This window comes from Rhinatrema bivittatum, chromosome 16 (genome assembly GCF_901001135.1).
Source record: "Rhinatrema bivittatum chromosome 16, aRhiBiv1.1, whole genome shotgun sequence".
Lineage (NCBI taxonomy): Eukaryota > Metazoa > Chordata > Amphibia > Gymnophiona > Rhinatrematidae > Rhinatrema > Rhinatrema bivittatum.
The window spans coordinates 55,959,762-55,972,384 of record NC_042630.1 but is presented as its reverse complement, the minus strand read 5'-3'; the positions used below and the strand labels follow the sequence as shown (position 1 = coordinate 55,972,384).

The 12,623-nt window shown below is 44.2% G+C and overlaps 1 protein-coding gene across 1 annotated transcript; it reads left to right on the top strand.

Annotated features, from left to right (window-relative positions):
- Positions 1 to 2,033: 2,033 nt before the first annotated feature.
- Positions 2,034 to 12,272, top strand: LOC115077702 (olfactory receptor 1G1-like). The gene is made up of 4 exons (XM_029579992.1): positions 2,034 to 2,119; positions 3,577 to 3,614; positions 7,286 to 7,334; positions 11,295 to 12,272. The coding sequence occupies exon 4, from the start codon at positions 11,334 to 11,336 to the stop codon at positions 12,270 to 12,272; it is 939 nt and encodes a 312-aa protein (XP_029435852.1). The 5' UTR covers positions 2,034 to 2,119; positions 3,577 to 3,614; positions 7,286 to 7,334; positions 11,295 to 11,333.
- The last annotated feature ends 351 nt before the right edge of the window (positions 12,273 to 12,623 follow it).

Here is a 12,623-nt window from a genome sequence, read left to right as displayed (position 1 = left end):
TAAGCATCGTCATCCTGCTCCAGTATTTAGCACGGGAGACCGTGTTTGGCTGAGTACCCGTCACATACGTCTCTGGGTTCCATCTATGAGACTGGCTCCTAAGTTTATTGGACCTTTCTTGGTCAGCAAACGCTTGGGCCCAGTCACTTATCGCTTGCGGCTTCCGACCAGTCTCCGTATTCATAATTCATTCCACGTCTCCTTGCTTAAACCTGTGATCTGCTCTTCATTCCATGCTGCTCCCTCTCCACCACCCACAGTTGCATCTGAGGATGATCCAATTTATCAGGTATGGGAAGTTCTTGAAATCCATCATAACCACAGGCGATGGGAATATCTGATTGCTTGGGAAGGCTTTGGTCCGGAGGAAAACTCGTGGGAACCATCCGTAAACATCTTGGATAAGACCTTACTCCAGAACTTCCATCTTTCACACCCCGGTAAGCCTGGTCCTTCTAGAAGAGGGCATAAGAGGGGGGGTACTGTTGTGATCCCGGGCCGAGGGGTTCCCGGCCGGGATCTCCTACCAGGCCAGACAGGTCCCTCGACGGCGGGCGCGGATTGCGCGGCCCGCGGCGCATCTCTCCCCACATCCGTAAAGCAGCATCGGGGAGAGCGCGGCAGGACCCGCCCCCTTAAAGGGGCCGAGGCGGGAAAGTCAGGTTGGCCCCGGAGGTGACATCAGACGCCTGGGGAGATTTAAACCTCTCCCCGGAAAGCTCTTTGCCTTTGCAACAAGGTTCTTCTGGTGCTGTTGGTGTTCTGTCTTGTCTTCACCTACCTTGACCTTGCCTGGATTGGATTTGCCTTGCCTGCCACCTGCCCTGACCTTTGCCTGGAACTGGACTTTGCCTTACCTGCCGCCTGCCCTGACCTTGCCTGGAACTGGACTTTGCCTTGCCTGCCGCCTGCCCTGACCCTTGCCTGGAACTGGACTTTGCCTTGCCTGCCGCCTGCCCTGACCCTTGCCTGGAACTGGACTTTGCCTTGCCTGCCGCATGCCCTGACCTTGCCTGGAACTGGACTTTGCCTTGCCTGCCGCCTGCCCTGACCTTTGCCTGGAACTGGACTTTGCCTTGCCTGCCGCCTGCATCGATCTTGCCTGGAACTGGACTTTGTCTTGCCTGGCGCCTGTATCGAGTTACTGCTCCAGCTTCCGGAAGGGAATTCATCTGGACATCTCCCCGGTGAGTACCCTCCGGACCAAGGGTCCACAACTGATTGAGTTTGGAACGACAGCCAACTCCTCCCCAGCACTGTCTAAAATCCTATCTAGGTGATGCGTGAGGTCCGCCACCTTTGCACCAGTTAGGCAAGTTGCCAGGCGATCCTCACGCCCACCAGCCACCCAGCTATCTACATTCCTAATAATCGAATCACCAACTATGACAGCTGACCTAACCCTTCCCTTCTGGGCAGTAGGCCTTGGGGACTCTAGGTTTATTTGTCTATATAATAAACATATATTGCCAACCAGTAATAACATATTGTATCAGTTCTACCTTGCTTGATTATACATACCTCTGATGTAGCATTGTCACATAGAAATCTCATTACTTTATTCTTTGGATGCAGAAAAAAAGTAAAATAACATTAAAAGTAATTGCTCTATTCTTTATTCTGATAATTAAATGTGATGCTTTTATGTGAGAACTTACACAAAGTGGCCATAACACAAAGCTTTCCAGCTTTTCCAGATAGTTATGTAGAAAATGATTGGAAAAAAAACAAAACTAAAATGACCCATCTAGTCTGGCCAGCGAGGAGTTTAGGGTAGGACCTGCTGCGCTGTGAAGGTTAACCCATATGTTCTGGTTCAGATTGTAAGTTCCACTCTCTGCAGGTTACCCCCATGCCTTCCTCAGAAGCACAATACAATCATTTCAATACAGTCTGGAGTTGAATCGCTGCTCCTTGCTGATTAACAAGTAAACAAACTTAAACAAACAATGATGAAACATACATTTTGTTGACTGTCTTTGGAATCCGGTTCTCTCTGAATTCACTCGTGATTCATTGATTAGGTCCCAGAAGTTCTGACAGTCTTTATTAACAGGTCGATTTGAAATCTGTGGGTCTTCATGGAAGAAAAAGCAGCTCCACTCCATGAATGCAAACCGTAAGTCAATCCATAGTTAACTTTCTCATGTATAATTTAATTTAATTATTAAGATATATTTAACTACATAGATCAAGGAATATGGATGTATTTTTACAGGAGTATTCAATGATCAAATTAATTATTATACATAATGTTATAACTTGATATATACACTTTGAATTTCCTATATACTACAAATTAATTTCTCAAGAAAGTAATTATATAACAATCCAGAGTTATCTGTTTTGCACAAATATCATAGGAAGCAAAATTGCAGTACCACGTTTAATAAGGACGTGTCTCAAAGGGAGTTAGAAAAAAAGAATGACATTTTGAAAATTTTGAAATTTTGAACCCTCCATAGCAGTTAAAAACTTTATTATATATACATGCCAATATTTCACTACACGTGTAATTTTCCACATAAATCATACGCATTCCTGGGACCTGTTTGAGTCAGAGTAGCAAACTATCTGTGCATATTTAATTTCCAGGTATATCCACACAGCTTTTCTAATGAAAAACCTGCCACAGATGGAAAAGGGGCAAGATATACAGGCTGCAGACCCAGATGCCATAATGTGAGGCTCCAACAAGGGTAGAAATAAAAGTAACACAGGAAAGAATTTCTCACAGAGAAGAATGGGGCTAGTTGAAAAAACTTTCCAGAAGGCGAGCTGGAGGCAGTGACAGCAACAGAAAGTAAGAAAAGATGGGATAAGATAAGAAGGTTCCTAGACATAAAGAAGTGAGGGAATGAATGATCAGCTTTGGTATAAGGTAACTAGAAGTAATTTGGACAGGCGTGACGGCACTGAAGGCTCATACAGCCTGCACACTGGCCTCCCGAATTCATACCATGCGGTTGATTCAAAATTCTGCAGCTGGGCTTTTGACGGTTTTGGGATATGAGAACTCCTTCCTTTCAAAGGTTAAATATTAAATGGAGAAATCATTTTAAGAGATAAACTACTGTACATAAGCAAGTGACAACTGAAAAGGCTTCTTCCTTGGCAGATAATTGACATTTTCTGTCCCTGCATGAGCAGTGCATAGTTTTCTAATATTTGTCACCTCAGCACACAACTGTATACATCAGTCTACATGCAGGAAAGCATTTTTTATCATTTCCCCAACATTATGGAATGTTTTACCTGCAGATTGGCACTTCGAGAAGGACTATAATATGGTTTTTAGAAAGAAATTGTAATCAAATTTTTTTAAGCTAAACGATTGCTGGCAAAATGGTCAAAAATGTCAATAATGTGATCTATTGTACTCTATTTTCTGGTGCTGTATTTTTTGTTAAAGTTAATTGTTTCTGAAATTTTTTTAAATGTAAGATATCTGATGAATTCTATTGTTTACCCCATTTGGAATATTTGTTAGAAGATGCAGAATATAAAAAATCTAAATGAATAAATAAAATATCTGCTTTCATATTCTCTGTTTCTACTTTTCTATCTGTTTCACAGTCTGTGATTGAGAAATCAGATGTGGTCCTGTGGATACAGTAAGTCATACCCTAATGATTTTTATACCCTTTTTTTCATCCTTTTTATAATGTATTAATTAAATAAGCTGCAGCACTAGGCAGTCTTCAAGGTAATTTATTTATTTAAATTTATTTAAATGCTTTTAAAATATACCAACATTCATAGGACATATCATGCCGGTTCACAATCAACATTGTAAAGGAGGAAGAGGGAGGGGGGAGGTGGAGCAGTAAAGGAAAAAGGAGAGGATGGGGGTCAGGTGACAGCAAGCGCAGAAGTTGCGGGAAGGAGAAAGGTAGTGAAGTGCTAGGGGAGAGAGAAATTGATAGGAACTGTGTTAAAAAACTGAGAATAAAAAATTAACAAATTTACAAAATCAGCAATCCCCTAGGATGCATCAACAGATTAGAAGGGGTAAGGGAATTGGAAGTGGCAGTGGTGGGGGTTTAGGTCTGATTGGAGTCAGGGTATGCTTGTAAGAAAAGCCAGGTTTTGATGCCTTTTTTGAAATTGGGTAAGGAAGGTTCAAGGCGGAGATATGTGGGGAGAGAATTCCAGAGGGAGGGGCCAGCTATGGTAAAGGCTCTCTCTCTAGTAGTTGAGTGGTGTGCTATTTTGAGGGGTGGGATGTGTAAAGTGCCCGCCGTGGAGGCTCTGGGTGGACGATTGGATGTACGGAAACGTGGTGTTTCCTTGAGCCATTCGTGGTCATTTTTGTGAAGCACGTTATGGAGTATTGTAAGGGTTTTGTATTTTATACGGAAAGGGATGGGGAGCCAATGCAGTTCTTTTAAAATGAGTGTGATGTGTTCTCTCTTACGAGTATCTGTGATGATTTGTGCCATGGAGTTCTGCAAGATTTGTAGTGGTTTAATTGTGGCGTAGGGCAGGCCTAGGAGGAGTGAATTGCAGTAGTCCAATTTTGATAGGATTGTGGACTGCAATACAAGGCGAAAGTCTTGAAGGTGGAGAAGGGGTTTGAGCTTTTTGAGGATGTGGAGTTTATAGAAGCCGGTTTTTAGAAGGGATTTGATGTGTGGTTGAAAATTAAGGTGTTTGTCTAATACAACACCTAGGTCTCTTACAGATGGCAGGATGGGGAGGGTTGTGGGGGTAGTTTTAGTAGAGACCTGTGAGGTAAACTCGAGTTTGTTGGAGATGAGGATGATTTCAGTTTTTGCTGTGTTAAGAGCGAGTTGGAGGCTGTCTAAGAGAGAGTTAATGGAGGCAAGACAGGATTCCCAGAAGTTTAGAGTTTCTTGTAGGGTTTTTTGCATGGGGATGAGGATCTGTACATCATCCGCATACATGAAGAAATTGAGACAGAGGTTAGAAAGTAGATAGCAGAGGGGAAGGAGATATATGTTAAAGAGGGTGGAGGATAAGGAGGATCCTTGGGGACCACCCTGGAGGAGGGGTATGCGTGGGGACTCGGAGTTGTCAATGTTGACCAGGTATTCTCTATGGGTGAGATATGAGGTAAACCATGATAGTACAGTGCCAGAGATGCCGATTTCTGATAGCCGGGATAGGAGTATTTGGTGGTTGACAGTGTCGAAAGCAGCAGAGATATCTAGTATAGCGAGTAAGAATGAGGTTCCTTGGTCCATGCCTATATGTATGGTGTTGGTGACTGCCAGAAGGAGGTTTTCCGTATTGCGACCTTTACGGAAGCCGAATTGTGCGGGGTGCAGAATGTTGTGGTTTTCGAGGTAGTCAGAGAGCTGGGTATTGACAACCTTTTCAAGTATTTTAGATACAAAAGGGAGGTTGGATATGGGCCGGTAGTTAGAGGGGTCTTTGGGGTCTAAGGTGGGCTTTTTTAGGAGGGGCTTGACTATTGCAAGTTTGAGTGGGTCTGGGACCTTGCCAAATGTAAGAGAGCAGTTGATCAAGTCAGATAGGAGTCTGGATATGGATGTGGGAGAAGATAGGAGGGTCTTAGAGGGGATGGTGTCAGCAGAATGGGAAGCAGGTTTCATTCTTTTTAGAATGGTTTCAATTTCAAGGGTAGATGTGTGTTCGAACGTTTGCAGATTGGTTCTGGATGTTTTGGTAGGTAGGTGGAAAGTGGTAGGGGGCTTGGTGGTGAAGCGAAGGAGAATGTTGTCAATTTTATTCTTGAAGAAATTAGCAATTTCTGTGCATTTCTCTTTAGCGTTTTCTTCTGGGGAGATGGGGCATGGGGGGGCAGTGAGATTAGCAACAAACGTGAAAAGGGCATTTGCATCAAATTGATAATTGTGGATTTTGGCTGCGTAGAAGTCTTTTTTGGCTTGGTTAGTGGCTTGACGGTAGTGGTGTAAGGAATGTTTATATGCTGACTTGTGTGTGGGAGTGGGGTTTTTACGCCAGGTGCATTCTTTGGCTCTAAGGTCCTGTTTGATCGTTTTGAGTTCTTTGGTGTACCATGGTTTTTTGTCTGTGTTGGCTAAGGGTATTTTTTTGTGTATCATGGGGCAGGCTTCCTCCGCTATCTTGGCATTGATGTTATTCCAAGATTGCAAAGCTGTGTTCGGGTTGGAAAGGTCCAGGGATTTGTTTGCTTTCTCAAAGGCACGGGAGATGTCTTCCGATGAGCAGTGCTTGCGGAAGGCAATAGTCTTGCTGGTGGCCTGAGTTTTATCTCGAGAGTGAGAGGATGAGGAGGGGGCGTTGTTGTGGAGGTGGGCATTAATGATGAAATGATCAGACCAGGGGATGGGAGTGGAGGTAGGGGTGCTGTGTGAGGTGATGTGCTTGTTGACAAAGAGGAGGTCCAGTGTGTGACCAGCCTTATGTGTGGGAGAGGTGATCAGTTGCTTGAAGCCTAATGCTTGGAGGGTGATCATTAGTGTTTCACAGGCAGGTGTGATAGGGTTGCTGTCTGCATGGAGGTTGAAATCTCCGAGAATGATTGCTGCAGAGTCAAGTTTGATGTTGTTTGTTATATATTCTATGAGGGGGGATGTGTCGTGTTCAAGTAGGCCTGGGGGGGCATAGATGAGGCAGATCTGGATAGTCTTAGATTTAAAGAGGCCAATTTCCAGTTTGTGGGGTGGTTTAGAAGGGTGGAGTTTGAGTTTGAGGTGCTTTTTAGCGGCGAGGAGTAATCCTCCCCCTTTTTTTTTAAGGCGGGGGATAGAGAAGATATCATAGGTCTGAGAGGGGAGTTGGTTGATGAAGACGTGGTCAGAGTCTTTTAGCCATTTTTCAGTAATGGCACATATGTCGGGGCTGGGATCAGTAAGTAGGTCATGAAGAATTGGAGCTTTTTTGCAGATGGATTGGGCGTTGACGAGGGATATGACTAGTGAGGCTAGGCCTAAGAATTGTGTGAGGGGCGTAATCATGATGGGTATTAGTGATCTTTGGGAGATATTTGGGCAATGGCTGGTGGTATTTGTTTTGGGTCGGCTGGTGTGTGGGAGGATAGGGATGGTGAGACGGCACATCTCTGAGGAGGGAGACTTGCCAGTAAGAGGGGGAGAGGTATAATGCGAGAGGGGGATGGAGGCAGGGAGTTATATCGACTGGAATGAAGGGCAGAGGCGCTTTGGCTCTTGGGTTTAAAGAGTCTGAGCTCTGGCTCTTATGTAACGTAGTTTGTGGTTAAAATAATACAAACAAATAAATAAAACATCTCTTGTTTGTAATTACAAGGTGCTTAGAGTTTTCAGGTGGACATGGGACTTTGCTTCTTTTATAGAAATTTGGAGAAGAGGCAACATCAGAGGTGTAACATGAAGGCGTCAATGGTGAGTGTACATTTAGCAAGCATCAGAGTTTTAGAGCCACTGGACTTAGAGAAAACAAGACTTTTACAGTAGTCATGAGGACAGACAAAAAAAATGCAAGTGGGAGCAGGTATCAGAATCCAATGGGAGAGGATTCAGAGAAGAGGGAGTGTTTGAGTAGTTAGAGGAAAATAGTGAAGAGATATACAGGCCGATACAGTACTGACGCGTAAAAAAAAGTGCGGCAGAGCCGGGCGCCCGCGCGTTTGATGCGCGCACATTTTAGTTCGCAAGCCGCTCGATTCAGTATTCAAATGAGATGCAAATCCAAGCAGCGGCAAAGGAGCGTCAAAAGCACGCCTATGAAGCGGTAGGCATTTGCAATCCATTTTACTGTATAGAGCGGTATACAGCGCCTATACAGTATCCAGGGTGCGCTGGCGCCATACCTGTCATTTCAAATGTCATTTCAGTAGGTAAGTGGATGGTTCTTTTCTACAGATCCTGCATGGACACCGGGGCCACTGCCCTGAGCATCCGGATGTCCTTGATCAGAGGCAACCCCCAACCTTCCATGTCCAGGCACTTAAGGATGTGCAAGGACGTCTGGGTGTCTGTGAAGGTCAGGGTCTCTGAGCATGGACGCCCGGAAAGAGACGGAACGCTGCCTTCCAAACGTCCATGGCCGCTGCCTTGAGCGCCCAGCTGGACATCCAAGGTCGTAGCCTCCGAGTATGGACAAGCAAGGATGTCCAGGTGTCTGTGAAGGTTGGAGCCTCCGAGCATGGTGCCTGGAAACAGACGGCAAAGCTGCCTTCCAAACGTCCATGGCTGCTACCTTGAGCGCCCGGCCGGACGTTATTTAAGGAATTAGTTTCTGTGTAGATAAGCATTTCCTCCAAGTCATCATTACAGAGTCAGCGTGGTCCATGAACATTGCACTGAATAAAATATTTGTAGTCAACTCCTTCTGCAGAAGTTTTGAAGGTCAGCTGACTGAGTGTGTTGCATGAAATAGAAGTTGATGCATGCATGGAACAAGCTTTTCAATATGAATTTTCACTTATGTTGCAATGTTTATTTTTTCTCTTTCCTGATGTTATTCAAGGAATGCATGGGGGATTTCTAGCCCTGGTTTAGGTGTTCAAGATATCATAAGGGAAGTAAAGGAGGGCAACTAGACCAGCAGATGTCCAAACAGAAAACAGCACAACATACATTAAAAAAAATATAAAACTGCTTTTAGAAACATATAAGGAAGAGGGACAAAGAATGAAAGAGGGAATAGATAAGATAAATGAACAAGTCTTGAATTGTTATAGATTCTTAAAAAAACTGGTTTTGGACTCCTTGACATGTAGGGATGTGGAGGCAAAAAAACCAGTTTCATTTCATTTTGGGTCCAAATTCTTTGTCAGTTAGGTTTTTTTCATTCCTTTTTTTTTCTTTTTTGCAGGTTTCGAAAAATCGTATGCACTTTAGGCCTGATTTTAAATACTTCCTGTGCGTAAAAAATGGGGGTTATATGCATGGTCGGGCCTTGTGCACGCTGCGTGATTTTAGAAGAATCCCAGCCACGTGCGTAACCCCATTACATGCACAAGAGCCAGGCCTCTGTGAAGGGGGGGGGGGGGGGGCTGGGGGGCAGAGCGGGGCAGCCTGGGACAGCGCCATTCCTCACTGTCCCGGCGGCTGGTGCGTGCAAGTTACTTCAGGTCGGGCCCTGAAGTAACTTGCAAAACAAAAGGTAAAAAACATTAAAATGGGGTTTATAGGGTGGGGAGGAGAGGGGAAGGAGAAGGGGAAGTGAGGTTAGGTTAGGGGGTAGGAAAGTTCCCTCCCAGTCTGCTCCCAAATTGAGAGCCTGGGAGGGAATTGGGGAAGGCCCAGATGCGCCGCCGCACATATGTTATAAAATCACGCGTCCATGTATGCACGCACGTATTTCTTTAAAATCTAGCCCTTTTTGCATAGTAGGTGCTATTCAGAAATATTGTGCCCAAAATGGTAGATAAAAATACAAAAGTGTGTGCAGTTTGTTCCACATTTGGCTTAAAAGCAACATGAAATGATGGAGACAATGTCACTGTCATTCTCTATGTCGGTTTTATGAAAGCAGATCCTAATAGCAGACATGGATAGGTTACAGTTGCTCCAAGCGCAAATTTTGCAGTTTCTATGAGAGGTGGCAGGATGTTGATGTCAGGAAGGTGTGGAAAAAGGGAAGGGAGAATGGGAAAGATCTGTTTTTAAAGTAATATTTTTGGATGAGATATATTGTTGGATGGGTGGATGTGTGTTAGGGGACTTTTGGCCAGCTTGGGGGGCCTCCTGACCCCTCCTGACACCCACAAGACTTGCCAAAAGTCCAGCGGGGGTCTGGGAGCGACCTCCTGCACTCGGGCCGTATTGCCAGTATTCAAAATGGCGCCGGCGCTACCTTTGCCCTCACTATGTCACAGGGGCCGACCTTCGGCCGATCGTCGGCCCCTATGACATAGTGAGGGCAAAGGTAGCGCCGGCGCCATTTTCAATTCTGGCAATACGGCCATCCAGTGCTCCTACCATGTGACAGGGGCCGGCCAATGGCACGGATACCCTGTCACATGGTAAGGGCAAAGGGCCATTGGCGCCGTCTTTATGAGTGGCAGCCAATGGCCCGAGAGCAGGAGATCGCTCCCCGTGCCCCCCCTGGACCACCAGGTAATTTTAAAAGGTTTTGGGGGGGCGTCGGGAGGGTGGGGGAGGCTAAGGGGGTCGGTTTAAAGGGTCGGGTGGGTTGTTTTTTTATCGGGCCATCGGCGCCATTTATATTAGTGGCAGCCAAAATGGCGCCGATGGCCCGAGAGCAGGAGATCACGCCGGGACTCCCCCACTGGACCACCAGGTAATTTAACATTTTGGGGGGATTTGGGAGGGTGGGGGAGGGTAAGGGATTGGTTTTAAAGGGTCGGGTGGGTTTAGGGGTTGTTTTGGTGTGCCGGTTTTCCCGCACTCCCCCCAAATAATTCCCGTGCCCGATTTAACGATTTTTGACGATAAATCGGGGAAATTTGTATTGTATCGCGACTCTAACGATTTTTGACGATTTAAAAAATATCTGACGATTTTTTTAAATAATCAAAAAACGATTCACATCCCTAATGTGTGTATGGGTGTGTATAGGTCTGTGAGATACCAGTGTGGGTGTGTTTTATGCATTATTTCCCCTCCACACTCTTTCACCATACCCACTCCATTCCCTAATGCTCTCTCCCCCCCTCAATCTAGTAGCTTCTCTCCTCCCTCTCTTGTAACTTTTCTTCCCTTTGCTCACACTTTCTCCATCAACCCTCCTACCTTTTACCTTCTACAGCTAAGCTACCCTTTCACTTCCCACCTGTCCCATGATTTAATCCTTATGCCCCAGCTCTCTTCCTTTCCCCCTCCTCCCAACCCTTTATCTCTAATAACTTCTCCCTGCCACTCTCACACCAGCATTTCTCCTCTTCCTCACAGCTCCTCCACATGCACTTATTTCCCTCAGACCTCAGGCTTCTGTAGCCCTCACCATGGCTGCCAGATCTGCTTTATCTTTGCCTGGTGGGGACTGGAATTGGTTTCCCTGGTAATCAGTCTCAGGCACCTAATGGTAGGGCCAGGGAGTCACAACCCATCCTGCTGCTGCTTCTTCTACCAGTGGCCCCTATGTTGCTGTGGCTGGAGAGGGTCGGAAAACCCTGCCTGTCCTACTGTTCTTGCTACATTCTTATGTTAAATGTTCCTTTACCTGCCTGACTACTTTCCCCAAACTTTTGTCACTTGACTTTATAGATATTCCTCTTCCTCTGTGAAAATAATTGTGTTTTGAATGCTAATCCTTTTGCCCTTAGTTTCTAATCCACCTCATTTGATTAGTTATATAGGCCCCTATATTAGCTGAATGCATGTATGGGACAACTGGTATACTATAAAATATACTTTTTTAATATTTCATTTCAGTGATTATTTCTCTATTCTGCAATATCCAAACAGACTAAGATGAATGAAACCATAAAGATGGAAAATGCGACTTTGACCACAGAATTCATTCTTCTGTTATTCTCAGAAAATTTGCACCAACAATTCCTTATTTCAGTAATGGTTTTACTGGCCTTCCTTATGTCTATGCTTGGAAACCTTGGCTTCTTAACCTTAATGTGGACAAACCATCATCTCCACACACCCATGTACTTCTTCCTCAGCAACTTGTCCCTCATAGATATTTGTAACACTTCAGTCACCCTCTCGACGTTACTGAACAATCTCTTTACAGGAAAAGCTTGTATTTCCTTTTCTTTATGTATGACACAGCTCTACTGTTTTATGTTGTTCTTGTGTACAGAAATCTTACTTCTCACTGTCATGGCCTATGACCGCTATGTGGCCATCTGTCACCCCTTGCATTATGTGCTCATGATGAATAAGAAAATATCTGCCTTGCTTGTTGCTGCTACCTGGATAGCTGGCTCTCTTGAAGCTGTTCCTGTAGAAGTTTTGATATCTAATTTTTCTTTCTGTAGGTCCAATTTAATTAACCATTTCTTCTGTGACACCAATGCTCTGATAAAACTCTCCTGCAGTGATCTGTATGACTTTGAAATCCTTATATTTATTGATGGATTGATTATACTTCTCTTCCCCTTTGTACTAATCCTGATATCATATATTTCTATCATAAAAGCCATTCTGAAAATCCAATCTACAGACAGGAGACGCAAAGCCTTCTCCACCTGTTCTTCCCATCTCATTGTGGTTAGTGCCTTCTATGGGTCTCTGAGCTGTATGTACCTGAGACCACCCTCAATGTATTCACCACAGCTGGACAAACTGTTCTCCTTACTCTATACAGTTTTAATTCCAATGCTAAATCCCATCATTTATAGTCTGAGAAATCAAGATGTGAAAAATGCTCTGAAAAAATTCAGATTTGGGAAATAATAAAGAAGAACCAAGATTTCAGGGTTTGGCCTGGAAAAAACCTTCAAATGGTGTTTCTTGGTTTATCATTATTCTTCATTGTAAAATAAAAACCAAAATAAATTCACTGAAAATTTGTCTGTGTATTTTTTCAATTTTAAGTTCATTGTGTTATACAAGTAAAATACAAATGAAACAAATCACCCAGTCAATGGTATAAACCTTTCTTCTCAAAGTAACATTCTCACCCAACCCCTCCCTCTCACCTCTTCATACTATAGTAAAAACCAATATAACCAATCAGAGTGACCATGAATCCCAAATAGTCATAACAGTCAAAATAAATATGATAAACATTACAGTAAACATAAA